Source organism: Amblyomma mixtum, chromosome 3 (genome assembly GCF_055824585.1).
Source record: "Amblyomma mixtum isolate Tamu chromosome 3, ASM5582458v1, whole genome shotgun sequence".
Classification (NCBI taxonomy): Eukaryota; Metazoa; Arthropoda; class Arachnida; order Ixodida; family Ixodidae; genus Amblyomma; species Amblyomma mixtum.
In genome coordinates, this window is record NC_143014.1 from 99,895,740 (window position 1) to 99,920,394 (window position 24,655).

Sequence of the window (24,655 nt, forward strand, 5' to 3'; positions counted from 1 at the left end):
GGAGAACATTGGATGTCTCCTGCGCTGAAGCATTGTTCATGAAAATAGCCAATGGAGAAGCACTTCCAAAGAAACGCGGCCGACTGAGCAATGAAGACCTGCAGATGGTCGCAGAAAACAGGCACTACACTGAACCGCTGCCTACAAACACAGCGCGTTGTGATCAGTGCTTAAATTTGGGGGGTCTCGGAGGGACTTAGGCCCCCTACCAATACTGAATAGGAATCTGAGATCCCCATGCTAGAATGTAGACTGTATGAACCTGAAGCAAGAAACCATTTTTTATGCTTCTTTTCAGTGGTGGTCTGAACATTTCTTCCCTGTTGTTTTGAAAATTTCACTGTAGTATTTAGCAAGGATCATTAACATTTTGTATGAAGCCAGATGTATGTGCTAAGAGACAAAGAGGGCAATGTCATTAGCAATATGGATAAGATAGTTAATGTAGCCGAAGAGTTTTACACAAATCTATGCAGTAGCAAATGTAATCAGAACGTTACTGAGAGAGGCGTTCAAGCACAGCAATGGGACATCCTGCCAGTAATGAAGGAGGAAATAAAGAAAGCCTTAGGAGCAATGCAAAAGGGGAAAGCAGCTGGTGAGGATCAGGTAACAGCAGATTTGTTGAAGGACGCAGGAGAGATTGTGCTAAAAATCTAGCCACCCTGTATACGCAATGCTTTGTGACCTCGAGCGTACCAGGAGCTTGGAAGAACGCTAACATTATCTTAATTCATAAGGAAGAAGACGTCAAGGACTTGGAAGAATTACAGACCGTTAGCTTACTGTCAGTTGTCTACAAGGTATTTACTAAGGTAATCGCTAATAGAGTCAGGACAACCCTAGACTTCAATCAACCAACTGATCGTGCAGGCTTTCGTAAAGGATACTCGACAATAGACCATATTCACGCTATCAGTCAGGTGATAGAGAAATGTGCATAATATAACCAACCCCTATATATAGCCTTCATTGATTACGAGAAAGCATTTGACTCAGTGGAAACCTCATCTGTCATGCAGGCATTGCAGAATCAGGGTGTACGAGAGTGTTATGTGAAAGTATTGGAAGATATTTATATTGATTGCACAGCTACCATAGTCCTCCATAAAGTCAGCAATAAAATTCCAATAAGGAAAGGTGTCAGGCAGGGAGACATGATCTCGCCAATGCTATTCACCGCCTGTTTACAGCAGGTATTCCGGGGCCTGAAATGGGAACAGTTGGGGATAAGAGTTAATGGAGAATACCTAAGTAATTTGCGATTCACTGATGACATTGCCTTGCTAAGTCACTCATGACATGAACTGCAAAGCATGACCAATTATAGACAGGCAGAGCAGAACGGTGGGGTTAAAAATTGACATGCAGAAAACAAATGTAATGTTCAACAGTCTAGCAAGGGAACAGCAGTTTGCAATTGGTAGTGAGTTGCTGGAAGTAGTAAGAGAATATGTCTACTTAGGGCAGGTAGTGACCACTGATCCGGATCAAGAGAGGGAAATAACTAGAAGAATAAGAATGGGGTGGAGTGCATATGGCAGGTTCTCTCAGATCATTAATGGCAGTTTGCCAATATCCCTCGAGAGAAAAGTCTACAACAGCTGTACCTTACCGGTACTCACCTATGGGGCAGAAACGTGGAGGCTAACAAAGAGGGTTCAGCTTAATTTAAGGACAACGCAGCGAGCTATGGAAAGAAAAATGATAGGTGTAACGTTAAGAGATCGGAAGTGGGCGGAGTGGGTGAGGGAACAAACGCGGGTTAATGACATCCTAGCCGAAATCAAGAGGAAGAAATGGGCTTGGGCAGGGCATGTAATGCGAAGACAAGATAACCGGTGGTCCTTAAAACGGAGTGGATTCCATGAGAAGGCAAACGTAGCAGGGGGCGGCAGAAAGTTAGGTGGGCGAATGAGATTGAGAAGTTTGCGGGGATACGGTGGCCGCAACTGGCAAAGGACATAATTAATTGGAGAGACACGGGAGAGGCCTTTGCCCTGCAGTGGGAGTAGTCAGGCTGATGATGATGATGAAGCCAGTGCACCGCTAGTAAAGTCACTGTGACAAATTTAACTGCCAGAAGACAGTAGAGACATTGGTGGTAAATAAGATACGGCTAAGAAAAGGAAACCAAGAGATGTCAGGGCACCAGTGTTTAATTTCCCAGTAAAAAAAAATCAGTTGTGTTTTTCGCCGCCTGACCTGTTGGACCCAACTGGACTAACGAATTGGACCCATTAGGCCAGGCAGTTATTTCACCCAGAAAATATTCACAAAATATAACTCACAATGAAGTTCCACAAAATACATACCGTGAGAAATATTTCTACGACTTAACATATTATAATGTGCAACAGAAAACTGATTTGTAAGGACTGCAGGGAGGCACTATGCCTGGCACCATTCAACATTTTCCTACGGAATTGAAATTAACATGCTTTTATGGAAATCAAGGCTAACAGTCATGCATACAGTATACACACACAAGAAGCAATACACATTCAGACACTGGTGACATATATTAGTTCAACATGTACATCCAGAGAACACACTTCTGCTCCAGCTTATGTACCCCATTTATGAAGCTCTCATGCTGGGGCCAATGGCACTTTCCCACTGAGCGCAGTTATTTAATTTAATTTCGACCGCAGTGGAGGTGCAGATCATGAATACAATTTAGTAGGTTAAGCTGCTGATAGTTCATATTATAAGAACCATATTAGTTCTGCCTTGTTTGTGAAATATACAAACATTCATTGAATACATTGAGTACAGTTGGGCAGACCAATTGGGTAGTCCATTTGGACAGTACATTTGGAACACCATTCCAATTAACAGTTGGAAGCTGAACTGGTCCAATTGAAACCACTTGGAAATCCAATTAATTCCGATGGTTTTTTTTTTACTTGAAAAAAAAAAACACCTTATGCATCACGCGAATCAATGATCACGATGATAGCACAATATTAGGCGAAACCTTACATATGTATGATTTCGTATTTGCGCCGAAACCATGCACTGCATCTTGTGCGTCGCACACCGAAAACGAGTGTACGCGCGCGGGCAATGCTAGGATTTCGCTGATTCCAGAGCTAACGCAGTATCTCATAAAAGCGGCGCACACTTCTTAGAATCTGCACATTCCGCCAGCATCGCCGCAATTCTGAATTTTCGTGATCGGCAACTTTATTTACTAGGGCCCCTAGAAATACTTGGGACCCTACTAGGGCACGAAGACGTCTTCGCTCGCCATACAGTTGCGCAGTGTTGACCGCTACAGCTGTGTTTTTAAACTTTCGATATGTATTGTATTACCTTTGATACAATAAAAACTTTCCGAACTTCAAATTCCATTGTCAGCTCAGTCGTTCGCTGCCGTTATTTATCGCTCAAGGCTCCTTCATGGTGACTGCACCGACGTATCGTTGTCATGGCAACGCTATCCAACAAATAAATTAATAAATAAATAGATAATTAAAAAGGAGAAAAAAAATCTCTTCCATTGAAGGATTTGAATCGCTGACGGTTAAAACCATGGAGGAAAGGTTGAAACAAAGCAGCTTCGGTTTCTGGTGCCTCATACAATCCGATAATCGCCGTAGCCCAAGCCGTAGCCTCTCGCGCTGCGTGCATGTGCGCCTCCTCCAAGATGTGCGCCGAGTGGTTGAAACCGAAACTAACGGGCGTTGCTTACCCCTGGTAGCTCCAGGGGGCCCTGATTGTGACCAGTAATCACAGTACGCCCGTGAGCGCTGCGTTCGAAATTTTGTTCAGTCTCATCGGCTAATACGTACGGTGGCTTGATTACTGTGTTGCACTGCTGTCTACTGCATTTCCAGCGCTCAGAGTAGAACTATGCATTCCGGAGTCACGACCGACGTGTTGTTGCAGGTGCGAACCTCGTTGTTGTCAAAGTTGTCGAGCTGCGAGTTGACCAATTTTGCGCTGTAACTTTAATTTTGATACAACGCAGTGAAGGGGGCAGGACGGGACACAAACAAAGACAGGACAGGCGCCTGTCCTGTCTTCGCGTCCCGTCTGCCCCCCGCCTTGGCGGTGTTTCAAAATGAACGTGTGCCGCCCACTTCTCAGCATTATTTCCCATTGCAAACCACGCATCTCAGGACACGTGCAGATCAACTTTGTGCAAGCACTTTTTGTGCAGTGATGTGCATGAAGATTGTTTTTCGGCTGATGTGCTGCTGATGTTCTCTTCACCATTCTCGTGTGTTAATAAGTAGCGTTACCTTAGTTTGGTGTTAGTCATGAATTTGCACCGAGAAGACGTCAGCTTTGTCCATTCGGCATTTTGAATTAGTGCACTGCACGGGCTCGGGCCGGCCCGCGGGCCGGGCCGGGCCGTGACATGATCTGTTTTGCCGTGCCTGGGCTGGGCCCGGGCCTGAAGTTGCGGGCCCGGGCCAGGCTCGGGCTTAAAGCTGCGGACCCGAGTCGGGCTTGGGTCTGTACAGAAACGGCTGGTGTCCGACTATTCATTCACTATTGCAGAGTGAAGTACACGACTGCGGCATTGGAGCAGCGACACGGATGAGCTATGGGTTATAGTACTCGCTGAGAAAAAAAACTAAGCTTTATTCATTGACTTATTTATTTCCTTAGTTCCACGCCGCGGTGGCTTGGTGGTCAAGGCGCTTGATTACTGAGCAGGGGAACCAGGGTTTGCTCCTAGCCTCGGCGGCCGCATTTCTATTTAGGCGGCAAGCATGACAGCCATGTACTTTGCAGTATCATTGCTCGTTGAAAAAACCCAGGTGGTCGAAATGATCTGGAGCCCTCTGCTTCGGTGTCTCTCACAGCCTGACTCCCCTTGTGCCCTTAAGCCCCAAAAACGTAGCTTTTATTTTATAGCTATATTTTTCTCATGTGAGAAAATTCACAAACTAAAGCGCGTTTGGTTTTCTTTTTGATCAACTGACTGAAACGTCTCGTAAATGAAATAGCCACAAAAGCTCGCGAGAGTTTGTAAATCTCATCTCATAACCGCATCTATCCCTCCTCACTTCTTCAGCCTGGTTGTCATGACAAGTGTTTTGCCCTGTAAGTTATCATGTGGTTCGTGCGTTATCTTCTGCTCCACCAGTAAGAGTAAAATTCAACCAGTCTTAATTGGCCGTTGATCGTTCGTCATCCCAAAACATACCTATACACTATTAGAAATCCATTCGGGAAGAACATATTAGTTTAGGAATTATAGTCTTCAAAACACACACCGTGAAATACTCAAGCCTTTTAGCTTTTCGTTTCTGTTGAAAGGCGACCAGTTCGGCTATAAGTTTAACCTGTGAGATTGCGTTCACTAAAAAAATGTCATCCCACTGCTTGCTAGGCAGCTTTAATGTTTATACTTCCGGGCGGCAAAATATAGCTGATTAAAACCATGGGGGAACGCAAAGTAGTTTATTACATTCGAATACAGCCCTTTTTATTTGGCTCTCAGAACTTCCGAGTTTATCTTTGCGCACCTACACGAGCTCACTGTCCAAAAGACGGGCCTGGCGAGCACTACTCTTAATCACTTCCTTCTGGGTTAAAAAGAACCAACTTTCTGCAAGCCAAACTATGGTTTCAGAACCTTTGTCAGCCAGTTTCTTATCGGTTAGCAGTCTACTTGCTCAGAGTGAGCAGTAAATCTCAAGCGTTACTGTAAAATGAGCCGGGCCCGGACTGGGCTTCACTCCGGGATTCACGGGCCGGGCCAGGCTCGCTAGAGCGATAATTTAGCGGGCCTGGGCCGAGCCTGGGCTTGAAGCCGTGGGCCTGGGCCGGGCTCGGGCTTCAGGTCTCGGGCCCGGGCCTGGCTTGGGCCTCAGATTGAGGCCCGTGCAGTGCTCTATTTTGAATGATTTAAGTATGCATACATTACACAGATTCCTGAGCTCATTTTGTCTTGCTCTTTTCAACCGTCAACCATTTGCAGCTGGTTTATTGGCTGTGACCTTGTGCAGTGCATGTCATGTGTTAGAACTCGTTGCTATGTCTCTGTGCTGTTCATGAAAATGCACGTGTGAAATTTTCACTGCAGGAAAGAGACGGAAGTAATTCTTCATCACCAGCCCCGAGTGGTGAGTAAATATCACTGCTTTGGTGTGCACTCAAATGGCATGGTTATGTGTTCTTCTTATATTTTTTTTATTTATTTTATTTATTGATACTGTGATCTTTTACAAGACCTTCGCAGGGTGGGCACACAATACATAAATTCTGGAAACAACAAAAACGACCCCAGGAACAAGCAAACAATACAAGAACAATTGGTCAACAATTTAAGATCAAGAACACAATTGCAAAAAGTACAAACGAAACACAGAATATTGATATGCATGTGAAGGTAACTTTGTGCATTTTTCTAATGACTGTGCAGAACCAATATTTTATTAATGAACTGAGCGATGCCTTGCTGTTCTGGCTGTACCTTGGCATTGTTCAGTACTTGTAAGCTGTTGTGATAATTCGTTGGCAGTGTGGCACTGACAGCTTTAAGCTACGATTATCGCACTTACCCACGAGATGATCCGCAAAATTTTGTGTTGGCTTTTCTGCAAAGCCACACTCAGCCCAAAAACTCACTCAGACTGGATTCGTAGTCCACGCTCGGAACACTGGAGGAGGAGGGCATGAGTGGGAAGGTATTGGTCAGCCTTCGCTTAATCTTTTTGAGACCTGTGCAATGAAAGAGCCTCTGGTGCACTGAATCCCTTTTTTTTTTCCTTCATTGAAGGTGAACTAGAGACAGATGCTGGTGACTTGAGAGGGAGATGGTAAAGCATTATTTTTCTGCGACAGTTCTGATCCTCGCACAGTTTTGAAAGCAGATGTTGGTCACCTAGCATTTGCGCAGGTTACGCATGAAGGCATCCATTAGGAGCATGTTGGACCTGAATGTATACCCCCTTTTAATTTTTTGAAATAAATGTGAGGGTTTTGAGTGGTTGGTAGTTTGTGGTTAAATTAGTTCTTGGTCCCACCTGTTAGTACTTGTGGTTTTTCTAATCTCGTGTACAAGTTGCCCTGCCTGACTGCTAGATACAGCCTCTACAAACCTTATTGGCTTGGGCTGACCGTTCATAATCTTTTGTAATTTTACTTTGGTGAATGAAGGCATTATTGTTATTACTACTGAACAAAACGCTGCTATTGCATGCAGCTCCTCTGTCGTGTCATCAGATGATATCTTCCAGGTGCTAAATCTCCCGTCTTTTGTTTGACTATTTTTCCAGGTCTTAAGACACTTTGGGTTTGAGTTTGACTGTGCTGCTCCCCGCATTGTGCGTAACCAGTGTAGGTTTGCAGTTGTTCTTGTTAGTGGCTATTTATTAATAAAAAATAAAAATGGAAGGAAAAGATATGTTGTTAGCCGCGGCATCTGCCATCAAAACCTGAAGCACCTGAGCTGCGGCTAGTGGGAATAAAAGGACAGGGAGAGGGAAAGAAAGGGGGGAGCAATAGTAAGAAACGATATGGGTAGGGCGGCAGTCTACACTATGTGCAAATACACCCGAAATTTAGATTTGGATGAGCAAGGCCTGCGCTTATGTTCCTGGATTTTTTAATAACTTCCAGACGAAGTGTTCACGGCTTCCTCATTGAGTGCACGAAAGCATCTTTTGAGAACTTCTTAAGAACTTAGTTTTTACTTATTTCCCTGGTAAGTTGTAAGAGAATGAAATGTTCATTAATTTGGTCAGGTTTTGAAAGTGTGTAATGTACAGTAGTGACTTGGCAAGAAATTTTATTGTAAGTACTTATGTTCATTTATGAATCACATAGCCAATGTACCAGCAAGTTTCTTGTGTTAAATGGGCTCTGAAACACCTTGCGAAGAGAGCGCATCAACTCGTTCAATCACTACATTGTGTTGTCATGAACACATGAGCCAAATAATACACTTTTCACAATCATGCACAATAGTTGATGAGCCCTTCCCGACGACTTTTTCATTCTCGCACCCTCCTCCGTCGCTCGCACCTGCGTGTACAAATTGGGAGGTGGCCATTGGTTAGATTCTTTCAAACCTTGAGCAGCTACCATGGCCACAGCCAATAAGTCGTGTAGCTCCGGCCGGTCAGGAAGCTCCGCCCCCAGAGTTGGTGCCGGCGGAGGGGCGCTGACCTTCCAGTGTGCAAAAAAGTGACGAGAGGAGAGGGAAAGGCGCGAAGACGCTGAAATTCAAATTTTGACCACAGACAACTCAGCTTCTACAAAGCGCATTAAAAAAATTATTGCTGGACAATAATTGTCGAGCAGAGCGCTTTAAACATCCCAGGCATACCTCAACTTTATTAGAGCCCCTTTCATAGCCTTCTTAATGGGCCGTGCTCTGCAAGCCGTTGTAGGCTTTGACTGGCACGCATTATTTTGCATTTCTATTTTCTGTTGGCAAGAAACGTTATTATTATTATTATTATTATTATTATTGTTGTTGTTGTTGTTGTTGTTGTTGTTGTTGTTGTTGTTGTTGTTGTTGTTGTTGTTGTTGTTGTTGCAGAGAAGCCAGTTTAACAAAGTTGTGCCTTTTATTTATTTATTTTTTTTTTCATTTCAACATGTACTTCGTTTGTGTGGCTAGAAAAAAGGTAAAATGCATGAGGAAGCAAGTATGTTTTGGCATGAACGTCACCTTTCTGGGACTACTCGTCGCCTCTCCTTTGCCATTAATTATGGTTGGAATATTGGTCTTATTGAATAGTTATTAATGAAAGGTGTGGCAGTTTCTACATATACTAAAGCCATTCTTTGAACTCCATGTATAGAAAACTGCTTTCAGGCAGAGAAGGGCTGTCATTTGGAGCAAAGCATGAACCCTTTCTGGTCATCTGTCGGCCGTCTCGACACATCTTGCTATCATCTGTAGTCAAAATGGCGCACCATCTGATGGGAATGGTTGTAGCCTGCAGATTACATATTTTTTTTTTCCTGGAAGGATGGCAGCATTGTACTGGTGCGGAAATATATTTTGATCATGTGGTTGTGGAGTGCTGAAATGGTGCGAAAACATTGCGTCATAGCTTCTATTCTGCCAGACGTGTTCTGTGGAAAGTTTTCAAATCATTATGTAGAAGGTGAAGACTGTTTCAGTGATGAAGATGAATATGTGCCTCCTTCGGTGCAACAGTTGACATCCACAGCAAGTTTTTACAGTGAATCTGAGGAGTACGGTAGTGCAACACAGCAATGAAGACATACTATCGAGTACTTCGAGAAATACCGCACTCTAAAGTTTTGCAGAAGACATAGAGAAGCAGAAAAAAATGCTTTAAATGAATGTTTGGAACCAAATCATGACGCTGCATTCCCTTTTCTTATGAGGAGCTGGAAGGCCAAAAAAAATGCTGATTGGAGCGGTAGTCAGTGGGGAAGCTACTACACCTGCTGATGTGTCATTTCCTCTCTGCAAACATTGTAGTGAAATGAGATGTGTGATGTTGGTGAGTGGCAACAAAGCAGAAGAGGAAGCTGGCATTACGAGCTGCTCAATGGGTGGCCAGACTTGTCTGTTCTTTGTGTTCTATCTATCTGTACAGTCTGTGTCAGCCTTGTGTAGAGCGCTAGAGTGGGGCACCTCCCCGCATAAAAATCGTTACCTTGACGCCGCTTCCAGATTAAAGAGGCAACGCTTGCACTGAAGTAGAGCCACATAGACCTGTAAGCAACACGAGTACGAGCACTTCCTCCAGAAGCTGTGGGCTGATTTCTATTTGTTCTTAATGCATGGTGCACACTGCTAGAGTGCTGTTCACAAGGGTTGATACAGGCTGTACTGTTTGTCACGCTATCGCAGCAATGCACTGCGTCAGAACTACGCAACCATCTTGTGTCAGCAATGAAGGTATTGCCAGCACAGTTTTTGTTCAGTATATCTGAATTTGAGGCACATGTTTTCTGATAGAGGAATCTGTGTTTGATTGGACAAACATTGCATGTTTAAAAATAACTTTTCAGAATTGTGTTATGACCTAGATTGTGCTGTGACCCATTTTATAATATTTGTTATGGTAGCTTTATCCTGGTGCACATTTCATCAAAAAGAGGTATTGTGAAATGAATATTTTTAATCTTTGCGAGATAAAAAATTGCTGAGAACTTTGTCCTAACAGTGAGAAAGTCTATTTTGGCTCTACTTTGTTTTTGCAGCCTCTGACCTTGCTCCAGTAATGGGAAAAACTGAGGAGGAAGTAACAGAGATGTGCAGAAGTGATGCAGGGATACAAGGGCACCACAATTCATGCTATCTGGATGCTACACTTTTTGCCATGTTTTCCTGCACCTATGTCTTTGATGATATTCTGACTCGGGAACGTGACCCTAATGAGGACATAAAGGAGTATGATCAAATTCGGGAAGTTCTTCGGGACGACATTGTCTGTACCCTTCGCAGGTATGTATTTTGTAATTTTTATCATTTCTTCTTTTTTTGTTCATTGGTGTAATGTAGCAGGGATTTTACGTGCATAATTTGTTGCAAAATTGACGGTGACTTCCCCACCTGAGGTTGTAGTTTTGAAGGTATACTGTATTAATACTAGTCATGGATTCTGCTAGCCTAAGCACCCCTTCACCTTTAGTGGCTGCATTTCAGAATTTGAACATTTTTTTTTATCCTAAGCACTTTTTCCTTCTAAGGTCGTTGATTTGACAGAAGCTCCCAGACTTTTTTTTTTGCCCCCTGGCAAGGCAAAGAAGCGACCAGATATAGCTCTGCAACACTGCACTCCCACTCTATAAAAACAATCAATCCATGGCCCAAGTGGGCTTTTTTGCAATGTAAGATGGTGCGTGTTGGGCTGAGCACTTAAAATGACATAGTGCATTTTGCCAATAAGATGTTTTAAAGAGGCAAAAATTTTCAAAGAATTACCTTATTTATTCGAGTCTAGTTCGATTGTTTTTTCTAAACACGAGATATGAAACTCCTTGGCCAGCTTAGGTTCGAGGATTTTGTTGTATTCGTGATGTAGTTTTTGCTTGCGCTGCAACAAGTAAGGGCCTTCATGGACCTGAAGAAAGGCTGCCATCTCAAAGTGGAATCAGCACTTGAGTTTGTGAAATCTCAGAGCTGCGCCACTTCCAGTGACCACAGAAGTGCTACAGGCCAAAGTGAGAGTGCTGGCAGGCGAGCAAGGCATTCCACAGGACCAGTGAACTGCATGAGCTAACTAACAAGCCGCATCGAGCGCTAGTCGGTAGAAGTTGTAGCTAGCTGGATCACTACAGCCTGGGATGACATCTCTGAAAGCTTGGTTGTGCACCCGTTCCAAAAGTGCAGTATTTCCAATGCACTTGATGGCACAGAAGACACAGAAGATTTTGCACTGTACAAAGAGGACAGTGATAAGGAGGTCGATGATGACTAGGACGAGTGAACAGGAGCAGATTCGTGGCAATAAATGCCGTTTCTGTGCTGTCCCTGCTGTCGTTCTCACTTTTTTTTTCGGTCGGCTTACATTCGAGGAAAGTTTTTTTTATTTATTTATTTGACCTTCAACTTTCAGATGTTGGCTTAAAATAGAGGCCAGACTAGATTCGAGTCTATACGGTATACTCTAAAAAATAATTTTCTTTGACATGAATTTTTTCAAATTTTCTTGATGTGACTATAGGGGCAGGAGGAACGCCTTGGTCCACTGATGAATGTTTTTGACAAGAGGCTTGTCACAATGTTAGTCAGCATCAGGCTCTCCTCCCTACCCATGTTGAAGTTTGTGTTGTCAGATACTTCATTTTCATGCTCTTTGTCTGCCATGGGCATTATATGGCTAGTTTGAATGCAATATTGTGTTTTTCGCTAATTTTGCAATTACTTTTTTCTGTTTATGTGCTGTGTTTTAGGATCGTTTAGTTCTTTGTTTTCCTTTTCCTCTTATGTCATTTCTGTGCTCACTAGGAAAAAGTATGTACCTCACAAAAATGTGATGAAGCTTCGAGAGCTCCTTGACTCCCTAGGAAATGTCTCTGGGCTCACCACTGAAGAGAAAGGTATGTATGTTTCCTCCTTATTTGTATGGATACATAGCTATTGTATGTGATCGGAGTACCACTCATAGAAAATCCTTTGTGTGACAAGTGGTAACCCTCAAGACAAGGTATACGAGCTGCATATAGTGGCTTTCTAGTACTGCTGCTGGCGGAGGCACAGATAGGTGCACATGATCTGGAGTAGGAGTCTCTGTGTATTTCTACCCTATTTTTAGCAGTAAACGTAGCACCTGTTTTTTACCCTAGAATTTTGAGAGATGCAACCTGAAAACAAACAGCCGTAGTTGTAGTGTGGTGCTCATGCCACAGACGCTCCTTTCTTGATCTGAATAGACTAAAAGCTGTGGTTCATCTTCTTGACCACGAGCCTGGTGCCAAAAACAATCCAGCATATTCTTAATCATACTTTTTAAATACAAAGTCAGTGCTGTTGAGGCACTTGTGACTCATTTAACCGTGATAAGGTCTGACTTCTTTCATTGTGTGATCACATACCGATGGGTCAGTTTTCCCACCCATCATAGAGACTGACAAACCATAATGGAATCAGATACAAAAACTGTTGTCTTCTGTGCTGTTCTAGAGGAAAGTGACTAATAGTTTTATCTTGCCTGTACACCTGTGGGGCAGCATCTTGGAAGCTAACCAAAAGGCATGAAAGTATGTTGCAGACAGTGCAGGAAGCTGTGCGACAGAATATGATTGGGGCAACGTTAAGAGACAGGAAGACAGCAGAGTTGGTTAAAGAACAAGTGCAAGTTAATGATACCGTAGTTGAAATCACAGAAGAAATAGACATGGGTAGGGCATGTAATGCCAAGAACAGATAACCTGCATTGGCCTCTTTGGGTGACAAAGTACACGTTATTTATTGTACAGTGTATGTTATGTGTCACGTGACTTTCTCTCAGTCCTGTCTGGGCTGAAGCAGCAAGTGCAGTGAGCAGTGGCTAGCACTGCAGTTTGGGGAGTACAGATAAGGTCATGTGGCCCATGTGCCATTGTGTGACGTGTATTGGTGGGCAGTGCTGTGTACACGAGATGGCCAACGTTTGTTCAGCCTTAGCATAGAGGGCAATCACGCTTTTGAAATTTTAAAAACTGATATGGATATGAGATATGATGCCTGTTATGCAGTCATGCTGAGAGAAAGCACTATTGTTTCCTTTCTCTGACAAGGAAGGTACAGTGTGTATCTGGCTTCTTTAGAGCATGTGAGTGGTGCTTATCTCAGCAAAGAAATGAAACCTGACTGCGACTGCTTGGCTCAAAGCACGATCCTCTCATCTGCGGGGCTAATACGTCCATGCTGCTACATGTGAGCAAGTACTTTGTGCAGCTGAGCACCCACAGTCAAGTGCTCGTTTATTTGCTCTGCATCGACCTACTTGGCCAAGCCTCGTGCACGTCTTGTGTTACATTTTCATTGAGCTGCCTTCTCATAAATACTCGCTGCAAACAGCAAAGTTATGTGCCATTGGTGGAGAACACAAATTTAGAGGCGGTCTTCTTTGTGGTAGATGGTGTCACAGCTTGCATTTCACCTCATAGCTGGGGCAGCTTGTCTCAGTTCTTTAGTTTTCAGTGCATAAATCAAAAAGTGAAATTCGGCTTTGTCTTTTCTCGTTATGCTTATTCGTCTTTTGCAGATCCCGAAGAGTTTCTGAATTCTCTGTTTCATGCATTACGGGTGCCACCTTTCCTTAAGTTGAGGTGAGTGATTTTAAGGACGAGTCATACTCCCCAAGTTTAATGCAAATAATGATTGTGTTTGTGCTCTTGTAAAGGCCTTTATGTAATTTTTTTTTCAGTAATGAAATTAACATTTTTCACTATTTGCACTGGAGTTATGGTTTTCGCAAGAGAAAACTTGCCCGCAACTTTTCTTGGCTTTTACCACCAACACTTGTGATACTTGTCAGATGCTGCTAATGTAGTCTTCTAAGAACTCAAGTATGCTTAACTTTCGTGAAAAATCACTGCCGCGGTGGCTCAGTGGTTATGGTGCTCGGCTGCGGACCCGGAAGCAGGGGTTTGATCCCGGCCACGGTGGTCAAATTTTGATGGAGGCGAAATTCTAGAGGCCCGTGTACTGTGCGATGTCAGTGCACGTTAAAGGACCCCAGGTGGTCAAAATTTCCGGAGCCCTTCACTACGGTGTCCCTCATGGCCTGAGTCGCTTTGGGACGGTAAGTCCCTTAAACGATAAACTATTTCTGAAAGGCCATCCTGTGTGCTTATTTAATTTGGGTAGCTGTAATATGTAACTGCAAATTCGTCTTTACACATTGTTACAGTCTTCCGTGAGTGTAACTGCCAGATAACAAAGGAGAGGTGGAGAGTTGAAAATGCAAGTGCATTTCAGTGTTGTGCACCGTATTCTGTAGTAGTTGCTAAAAATTTTCAGAGGTGAGGAGATGTATTAACAGTGAAAAATGCACTTATGAGCAACACTGGCAACTGTGTAATATTTATAAAGTGTAAAGCACTGCACACAATCTACTGTGCTGCAGGTGCCTGGAAAAAAAGCATCTGCTTTCTGTGCAGGCATGTTATGTTGTTTCCAAACAATTCATTTGTATCTGCCAAAGGTCGCCTAGCTTGCTAATTCTTGGTTGTGTAGAAGCTGTCTGCAATGTGTGAGATTGTTTGACTTGCAATAAATGAAAGAGCTGAATAGCCTTAGCAAAGTGCAGAGATCTTTTTCTCCTGGCAGCAATACAGGTAGTACCTAGCTCCATAGTAGACAACTGGCCCATTGCACTCTTTGTGCGCATGCAGTACGTAGATAATGCTCTCACAATTGCCTGTGCCTAGCTTTATGCAGTGGGCAAACCACATGCTCTTGTGTTCTGCCTTAGGGCAATGCACATGCTTACTGCGTTGCTCCTATTACACATGTCTGCATTAGGAATGCCTACCACAACAGCGCCAAACCAGCTTGCATGTGTTTTTGTCAGTTGCAGTTATGTGCAACCAGTACTCACGGATGTAGTTAAGGTAAATTACTTAATGTTAGTAATTTTATGACAACTATAAAAAATTTGTATGCAAGATGCATAGGGATCTGCTGGCATCTTTTTACTGCATTAGCAGCCAAAAGTCGATATTTTAACAATGTTTAGCACAACATTTAATGCATGGTATAAGGCTGCCTAATGTCGTTGTGGTCAGCCCGTGCTTGCATTGTACTCATGTACCATGCTTATGAGGCTTTAGACAGTTTAAAAGCTGCACATTTAGTTTAAGGTTGGAAAAAAAATTGTTTGGAGGAAAGGAAAGGTGCAGTAACTGTCCCGATTATCCTTGGACACTTGAACCGTGCCATGAGGGAAGGGATGAAGGAGGGATTGAAAGAAGGAAAAGGGGTGCCATAATGGAGGACTCTAGAATAATTTCGATCACCTGGGGATCTTTAATGTGCATCAACATTGCACAGCACGTAGGCACCTTTGCATTTCGCCTCCATTGAAATGCATCCACCATGGCCTCGTACTCAGCAGCTGAATGCCCTAACCAATAAACCATCATGGTGGGGATCTAAGATTCGGTATTTATGTATTAATGTGAATGGACTTTTTGTGACTTATTACTTTGTACTGTGGAAGGGAAAACTGGAGAAGAAAAATTACAAGTATTATTGCCTCACACTGACTTGGGAAAAACTAGGATGTGCCTGTAGAAGCTGGAAAAAAAAAAAAATTCACCACCCACACAAATACGCAGCAATGCTGCATCAGAAACTGCTTGCATTACTGAAGTTTCATTCAGGCATCTTATTCTCTTGGTAAAAGGTTTCAAATGAAATTGTTTTTCTTTCTCTTTCCTCTCCTCAGCTCACAGCAGGAAACACACCTCTATCAATTGTTTGTCACCAAGCATGAGCTTCTGGATCATCCCACCGTGCAGCAGCTCTTCCATCAGTCCATTCATGAATCCAGGATCAAGCTCAAGGAGGTCAGCTACACCCTTCATTTCTACTATCGGATTTACGCAAATCGCTAATTTGCGCACTTTTTATCTTCAAAGAGGGGGTGCGCAAGTTATGAGGAGATTTCGCGAACATGTCCTAAAAAACCTAAATCAAATCTGTTCCAAAGTGCTTCAGATTGAAAATTTTAGTTCTCTAATTACTGCTCTAGTAGCATCAGTGTAAACATCTATGGGCAAGAGTATTTGAATTTTAGTATGTGTCTTCTTGACAAATATTTTGATGTTTTGCCTGTAATTAGCACACTAAGCACCAGAGGTGGATAACTGCCTTGCCAGTAACGGGAGAAAATGCAGTTTAGAAAGCGAAATTGGGAGGTCTCATAAATTTGTCCATGGGCGTACTTGGTATTTTGCATAAACGTTATTTGTTATGTATCTTTCACTGATGTCTTATTAAGGCAGACTTTTTTTTTTCACAAATTAAATGCATCTGTTCAGAAGATAGGTATAATTCCAACTTCTGACTACTCTTTTTAAAAAAGGAACTGTCAAACTATCAAATTGTAAAGGACAGCAGGCAAGTGGAGCCAGTCTGTAGAACTTTTCAGTATAAATTTTTTTGTCTATTTTTCTGATCTGAATTGAAGACCATTTTTTTCTCATTTATCAAAAGATATCTGCACTGCAGTTTCAGTTGATTTAATAAAGCTTTTGTATATATATTTGCATGCACATGTTTGGCAGTTTCTGCAAGAAACAAAAGAAAAGTGATGTTTTATCTAAGTTTTGTAATTTATTTGGATATGTTTCGAGGAAAGGGTGTTGGACTCTCAGCAATAGGTGCACCTTGTGTGAAACAGTGCATCGGTTTTGTGTTTTCTTTGCGAATTGTTGCCTTTTTTATTGTTTTATATAATTTGTTTGTGTCTAGGATACAGAATTGGTTCTGTTTTTTTTTTTGTTTTTTGCTTTTCAAATAAAGATTGCAGGAAGATGATTTAGTCGAGGGAACTTTTTTATTCTTCTAAGTGTGAAGCTGTCTAGTGCATTTTGAATTCATGCCTAGGACAGATGCAGTCTGTGATTTTCAGACTACAGAAACCAACTGAATTTCAATATGTTTGCAGATTCCAAAAGCATTGATCATACAGATGCCTCGTTGTGGAAAGCAGTTTAAGCTGTATGACCACATTGTGCCCAGCCTCGAGTTGGACATTACGGATGCCTTGGAAAACTGTGAGTACCAAAAGGAGTAGATGCTATATGTGCTGTTTAAAAAGTTATAATGGTGTATGGTTCTGTTGTGATGTTTTCATGACATTCGAACGCTGATGCTGGTGAAAACACAGATTCTGACTTTATTCATCATCGTCCTCAAGCGCTTTCTGTGTCCTGGGATCTAGTTTACTATATTTTTCTCATGGCCACTGCAAAGTGGTTATGGCACTTGGCTGCTGTCCCGAAAAATGCAGGTTCAATCCCAGCTGTGGCGGTGGAATTTTGATAGAGGCAAAATTCTAGAGGCTCGTGTACTGTGGGATGTCAGTGCACGTTAAAGAACCCTAGGTGCTCAAAATTTCCAGAGCCCTTCACTACGTGTCTCATAGCCCGAGTCGCTTTGGGACGTTAAACCCCCATAAACCATCAGGACCATTGCACTCTTCCTGGTTGTCTTCATTTTTCCAGCTGACATGTACAGCTGACAATCAAAAATTTGGACCCCTGATTTTTCGGACATGCTTGATTATTTGGACTTTTTCATGGCACTGCGACATGGGCTGTAGACCCAACGTATAGGCAACTGGCATTCACTAGGAGCCGCTGCCATTGCTTAGCAGCCAGTGCCACCCAGCAAGCAGGGGTGAGAATACTGCAGGATTGCTCCAGTGCAGCTGGTGTAGCAGACTGAGTAGCATAGTGTGAAACCGAAGGCACCGCAAGAGAAAGCGTGCTTATAATTGTTTCGACAGCGCTGCATGGCCATGAGGGTTCAACTCGTGGGTTTTTTGTTTTCGTAGAAGAAATTTCAAATGGACCCACGCTTTCTTGAACTAGGACACTTGCATCACATAAAGCGCCTAGTGTTGTCAGTCGCCTCTGAGATCACAGTGAAATGCCCACCACGGGCTATAAAAGCACCGCTGTACGTCTTCATAATAAATATTTGTATTTTGTGTGCCTACAAATTTTACTGCTTTTAGACTGCTTTAGCACAGCCACGGAAATGGCCAATATGGCAACGCGTAACTGTTTACCGTTCCTACCGTTGCTACTGTTGCACTATGCTTGTCTGTACTTGCCGTGCGGTTGTATAGTTATCATATTTAGTGTATGAGTGCAAAAACTCTCTACTGCCGACACTGAAATACTCCCGGTGTCCTGCGCCTGTAGTGCGGCAAGCAAAAACAATGCGAGCATGGTGGAGCTGTCTCGTTATACGCTCAAGACACGAAGTTTAGGTCACTAATCAGCCGAACATGAGCTTGGGGTGTTTCTGCTGGTGGGAAACGGTGCTGGAAGCAGTTGGCAGTTGATGGACATAAGGAGGGCACCAGTGAATGAAGGGTGTAATTAATAATTAATATCCGGATCGGGTGAAAAGATCCCAAGTGATCAGGCAGTTGATACCAGCTGGAAAAAACTTCCTTAAACCAATTTGACCACTTAAGGTGTTTTCATTTGGGATGAGAAGGATGATGTACCTTTGCTATGAGCTGCACTAATAAAAAAATGATGCTCTTTCAAGCAAGACGAAAGATTTTGTGCCTAAAACAGATTAGTTCCGAAGGACTTGTTCTCTCAGAAAAATTTGCACTAATATAGCCATTCCCTAGCCAGAACTCAGTGTCGCTTTTACAGCAGTGCCGAGTGGTAGTAAGCGGGGTGGGTCTCATTGGGTTTTGCACCGCCAGTTAGAAAGCTCCACATATTCTCGACTGGTGTGTGTGGAGTCAGTCTCAATTATTGTTGCATGAAGTTTGCATTCATAGCTTCAATATCTGGTAACCTACAAACTCTAGTACGTGTGATGCAACGTTTGCCGCGGGACAAGCGCGATCAAGTGACTGGAGCTGTCAAGCTGACTTCCTGGTGAAATATTGCATCTGCAAGCCTGTGCAATAGGCAACGATGTGACAACTCAGCGGTTTGTGTTCAGAATCGTCAGTCTTAGCAAACTGAGAATGTAGCAGGACCCGCCGCCACAATCAGATTGCAGCCGTTGGAGCGTGTGCGGCAGCGAGCTTATCCTGCAGTTAAGTTTGTCTGTTGCCTATAAGTGCGCCTGAAATTTTGGATGCACCGCAACTGACTACTCAATTTCTCGGACCTCGTTTGCTCTCGCTGCCAATACCAAAGCCACCATATAATGTGTGCAGTGGAACTTGGTTAATGCAGACTGCAAGGGAGATCGAAAACCTGATCAAACAAAACGAAATTCAAGCTTAGAGGGACCCTGAAGTTATTTCGATGGGCATATTCTACTGCAACAGATCTGTAGAGATGGTCTTTGCGAGTGTTCAAGTCAAATTTGAAAGCTCTGCATGGGCCCTATAATTTAGAAATCATTTTTAAATATCCACTGACTTCATTGGGGTGGGGCCATGGCGGTGAGGCATCACCCTAATCAATCGCAAGCTATTGTGAGCAGCGATTTTTACAGTGTTTTCTAAATTTTAGGGTCCATGCAGAGCGTTCAAATTTGACTAAATACCCTCAAAGATCACCTCTACAGATTTGTTGCATTAGAATATGCCCATTGAAATCATTTCAGGGTCGCAAAAGGAGCCTCTAAAATTCCGGGGCTGAAATTCTCCGCAAGTCTGCACATTGCACCTGCGTACTGTTCTTGGACATTGTCCACTGCACAAAAACTAGTCGCAGCTCACGGAAGCTATCAATGTGGAGTCTTTTGTCCCGAATACGGAAAGAGGTAGCTATGAAGCATGTGGGAGGCATATGGCTTTACAGAGACGGCAAGTGTTGAAGAAAAGAGTGGTGCATTTCAAAGCGAGGTCAGTCTACCTGCTGCAAAATGCATAACAACCCTGAATTTTCTATCGTAAACCCGTCAACAACTGGCGTTTTGATGACAGGCAAGATGCCTCTCATTATACACAAGCCACCGCAGAGTGCATGTCGCTAGTTATGATGCCGATTTTGGCTCTAGTTGCTAGGACTAATTACGAAGGTCATCGACTGTAAACCGTATTCACATTGCTGATGGCTGTTAGCTAGATTGTGAGTTTTCAGGATCCCACTTGTGTTGTTTTAGCACTGAATGGAGCACTGGAGCATTTAGTTCCGATGTTATTAGAGCTTTCTCATTCTAATCAAGTCTCTTAATATAATAGTGTGATTTTTGGTTTGTGAAACTTGCTAAAAGCTTCTTGCATGCATACCCCCCTGTGCCTTGTTTGCTGCACACACACACGAGGCTCTGCCTTATGTGTGTGTGTTCCTTCCTGTGTGGCGTCTGTTCATTGGCTGTTGTTTTCCAGTATGTCACACCAACCAGCTCAGACAAAAGTCCTTCTGCATACATGCTTGTAGAAATGAAATGCTTAGTAACTTGTATAATGCATCCTGCAAGCCCATTGACAGCTTCTTGATATGGGGATATGAGCTTCGCTGTCATGCTTTGTTCCTTTGCTAGTGTGCAAGTGTCTGTCTCTTGAGTGCTGACGCCTTGTCAGAAGATGTTCTTTTCAATCCCTGACATGTTTCTGTTCAGGACGGCCATAACAGCAACATATTTCCATCTGATTAATATGGAAAAAAAAAAGGAAAAGAGACTGAAAGGGGGCTTTTTCAGCCTGACTGTTCGCCACAGTACAGGTTACGAAGCGGCTGTGTAATGTCTCATGACTGTTGCTTTCTGCCTTGAGGCAAAAGAAACCTTGATTACTGTCTCATTGGGTCACTGAAGTGCAACTATTTCCTGGCTTGTCAGTTGTAGATGTCACTAGTGTCATGTTCACACACTGTGCATGTGATAAAGCGGAAGACTGGGTGCAGGAGGGGGGACAAACGTCCCCCCTCCCACACCCCGTCTTCCGCTATAAGTAGTGTCATTCTTTTAATCTCCATTTAACAGCCTCTTTACACTTGCTGTTATGGTGTTCCAAGAAATTCTTGTGCTGTGCCTCACAATTTGGTTTCATATGCAGCACCCCGGTTTTGCTACGTCTGTGGGAGACAGGCTACACATGAGTGTTGGGACTGCTTCCGGCCAGATGTGGGTCTTGAAGTCATTAGTTACTGTCGTAGTTGCAGTGATACTGTAAGTACCTGATGCAATTGACTGCAGTTAATAGCTGCAGTTCACTCTATGCAAAGCACCTTTGCTGACCTTGTGCACTTAATGTTACATAAATCACTTTCCATGCCAGACATGTGCATGGCAAGTCTGGTGCTGTTCTAAAACATTGATTTGGTCAGTGTTCTACTCATTTCATCTTTTTTTTAGCTGCAGTTCATGCAGTGTAAAATTCTTGTGGCAGGCTTTGCATTTATGACCCAGCTTTAATGTATTCCCTTTTAGAAGTTTTTTATAATTAAGTGGTTTTTTTTTTTCTCTTTTTGTGGCCTTGTTTCACAGTGCAACTATGATGTCGTCTCTTCATAAAGAATAACCAAGGTCATCCATGAGGCTCAAACAGATTATGAAAGCATAAAACGTCTCTTCGAAGGCGATGTATTTTTTAAAAATCTCGTTACGTGCACTTGGAGGTGATCCCCGCCTGGAGGTAGGGGGTGAGTGCACAGCCCGATTGAAGCAGATGTAAGAAAAAAAAAGTCGGCGAGTGCTTTAAAGAAGAGTGTGAGAAAGTATGCTACATCATTTCAAAGCTATCGTTTTAATAAACTGCTTGTTGTGAAGCTGGATGCACTCCCGAAAGGCTCTCTATCCACTGGGTGTTCCTCGAATTATGCAAGTTTCTCATGTAGTCCAGCATGCTGCTGCATGTGCTACATTTGCTCACTAAACTAGACAGCCTAGACAGTATTACCTGCAGTTCTCAAACACCATGGCGAGTGCATGAAAAAGAACCACGCACTGTAGCAGGTGGCGCCACAGATGATACCCTCAGCCTCCTCTGGCTCCTGGGCTCCGGCATCCGTCAGTGCCACCTATATGTGTAATGTTAGTCCTCTGCTACATTGCGCAGTTTGTTTAACGTGCTGTTTAAGGACTCTTCAGTGTAAATCGTTTGAACGGCAGTATTTGCTAGGAAATGATGTGTGCGCGGCAGAAAAGGTGGACTACATGAGAAGCTTGAGCGATTTGGGGAAGCACCCAGTGGACAGAGCATCTTTTGTAGGTATGTCCGGCTTCACAACACACATTTATTGTGGCATTTTAAAAAGATAGCTTTGAAATGATGTAGCATAATTTCTTACACTGTTCTTCAAAGCACTTGTCAACTTTTAACAAATAGCAGCCTCCAAGGGTACTCTGTGAAATGAGGAAAATATTTCTGAAAGGTTTGCTTTCATGTGCTTCTAAGGATCGCGCTCCTGCCCCGTTTTCCCAGCCGGGAATGACCCCCACGCTCACGTAACACGATGTTTTAAAAATATTTCGCTTTGAAATGACTTTACATCTGTTCTAGGATGAACTTGGTTGCTCTTCATAAAGGGACGACATCATAGATGCACTGTGAATTGAGATAGCTACTTTGAAAACTTTTGTTGGCATGTATTCCTATGGGTGCTAACACTAGAAAAATTCTTTCATGTCTGGCACCTGAACCCAAAAGTGCTGCCGTACTGGGGCAGTCACTGTACCTACTAAACCAATTTATTCATTTAATCATTCTGTGAACCCTCACTTGAGGGTTAACAGTATAAGAATGGCTAGCAGATAGCATAACGCAGCCAAATCAGTCAACAACTTCAAGCAGAAATGGTATTGGTCTCATGATTTGAAAGAATGCTGGGCAAGTGGTGATGCATGGGCCACAAAGGAAACAGTGGTGACGGTGCCATGGAAGTGTTCACATTGCTGATTGTTAAACTGATTGTTAAAGATGGGGTGTGCAGCAGGGGCTTAAGTACCTTTGTTACACATTAATGAATTTTTGGGGTCAATATGACAACAAAACCAGTGAATGCAATTTGTGTGTTTAGCGTGTGAAAAGATAGACACAAAGTTAATTGCTACACTTATATGAGCTTTTGGCTCATTGCTGCTGCCCAGCTCTTGCTTTATACGCATGTATAACTTTATAGGCAATACAGGTGGCTGTCATGAGGCAGTGCTGCAGGCATCGCTGGTCACGCACTCACGTGCTCCTACCACAGTCTTTTGAGGCTCATTCTTGGCTTTATAAGCATCCTCATCCAAGAAATGTAGGGGCCTTCAGTAAAGCCCAGGAGCTTCAGTGGCCCCAGGAATGTCTTCAAGGGCCAGCATATGAGATGTGCTAAAATAAGTGATAGATTACTTTTATAACCTAGTTGAGCTTCATGTATTTGAGTTTTTTGTGTAGTTAAGCAGTAGCATGGGTACAGTATTTGATGTATTATTGAGGGAAAATTTGCCTTCTAAGTGACTAACTTTGTGGGCACCAGGAAAACCACTCTGTGTCAGTTGAAATATTTTCATAGTTGATGCCCGAACCTGGGATCACTGCCTGTTTGTTCTTCCTCCACCTTGTGGTTGAAACTTTTCTCGTGTCGTGGATTAAAAAAAAAAATTAATTTGCAGAAGTTTTGCACCATCACTTGCACTTGCATCATATCTGCATGGAATTTATTATTTGTAAGCATTTATTTTGAAGTATCCTAGTTGCATCACAGCACAAAATTTAAAATGGTTTCCATCATGCTGCCTGCTTTAGGACTGTCCAACTGTTGTAGAACGAAGACTGCCTTTTCCTGCTACATTGCTTTTGCAGTCATGCGTGCTAATTTCTGCTTGGGCTTGCTCATGTCTTCTCAATTACTTCTGCTGCCACTTGCGTACTGCCGAAGGCAAAGTTTATACAGTTGCACGGACTGCTTGGTGATGTTATGCTTTTTACATTCCATGGTGGTGCTTCTTTTGTCTTGTCTGTGTATGCAAGATTACCGATAGCCCTGATGCACAGCATACCTAGCCATCTGCCATGTGGTGCTTAGTACTAGGGAAGGGCCACAGAACTGCATTTTTATGTCAGTATAACTTGGAATTATTGAAATTAATTGCAAAAAAGCAGCCACTTATCTTCAGTGTTATAAGAAATGAGACCGGAGTGTATTCTTGATTTTCACTTGAGAAAGATATTTTGTTTGCTACACTATTTTTTTTGCCTTTATTATTTATTGTTGCATTATCTTCTTTGTGAGAACTACAATTATAGCCCCCTAGTGGGCTTGGACAAGCCAAGCTTGTCATAAGCTGACTGTCATTTCTGGCTCATGACAAGTCCAACTTGTCATGTGTTTTCTAGCACTCGGTGTCCGGATTAAGCCAAGTAGGAATCATCCAAAGAATTTTTTTTTTTTTTTTGCCGACAGATGGCAGCACGGGTACCAAATGACAATTTTAGCACCGTTTTCTAAAAAAAAAAAAAAATGTGCCCATTTAAGTTGCAGGCACTTCTTTTGCATTCACATGATATGCTAATGTAGGCTTGGGTAACATTGCTTCATTCTGTGCGTGTGGAATATTTTGTGAACTAGTGACATTCTTATTTGTATGTGAGAATGCCTCGTTTTTCCATTCTTCTTTCTTTGTCCG

General features: G+C 42.9%; 1 protein-coding gene across 9 annotated transcripts in view; it reads left to right on the forward strand.

Moving 5' to 3' along the window:
- Positions 1–24,655, forward strand: part of CYLD (ubiquitin carboxyl-terminal hydrolase CYLD) — a 110,592-nt gene that overhangs the window by 77,608 nt on the left and 8,329 nt on the right. For 8 of the 9 annotated variants that reach the window (XM_089580400.1, XM_089580397.1, XM_089580398.1 and 5 more), the window contains 7 exons: positions 6,047–6,086; positions 10,156–10,399; positions 11,906–11,997; positions 13,647–13,710; positions 15,834–15,954; positions 17,058–17,166; positions 21,099–21,211. In XM_089580400.1, coding sequence (XP_089436526.1) covers positions 6,047–6,086; positions 10,156–10,399; positions 11,906–11,997; positions 13,647–13,710; positions 15,834–15,954; positions 17,058–17,166; positions 21,099–21,211 — 783 coding nt within the window. The remainder of the gene's footprint in view (positions 1–6,046; positions 6,087–10,155; positions 10,400–11,905; positions 11,998–13,646; positions 13,711–15,833; positions 15,955–17,057; positions 17,167–21,098; positions 21,212–24,655) is intronic. The other variant, XM_089580396.1, reaches the window with a different exon arrangement.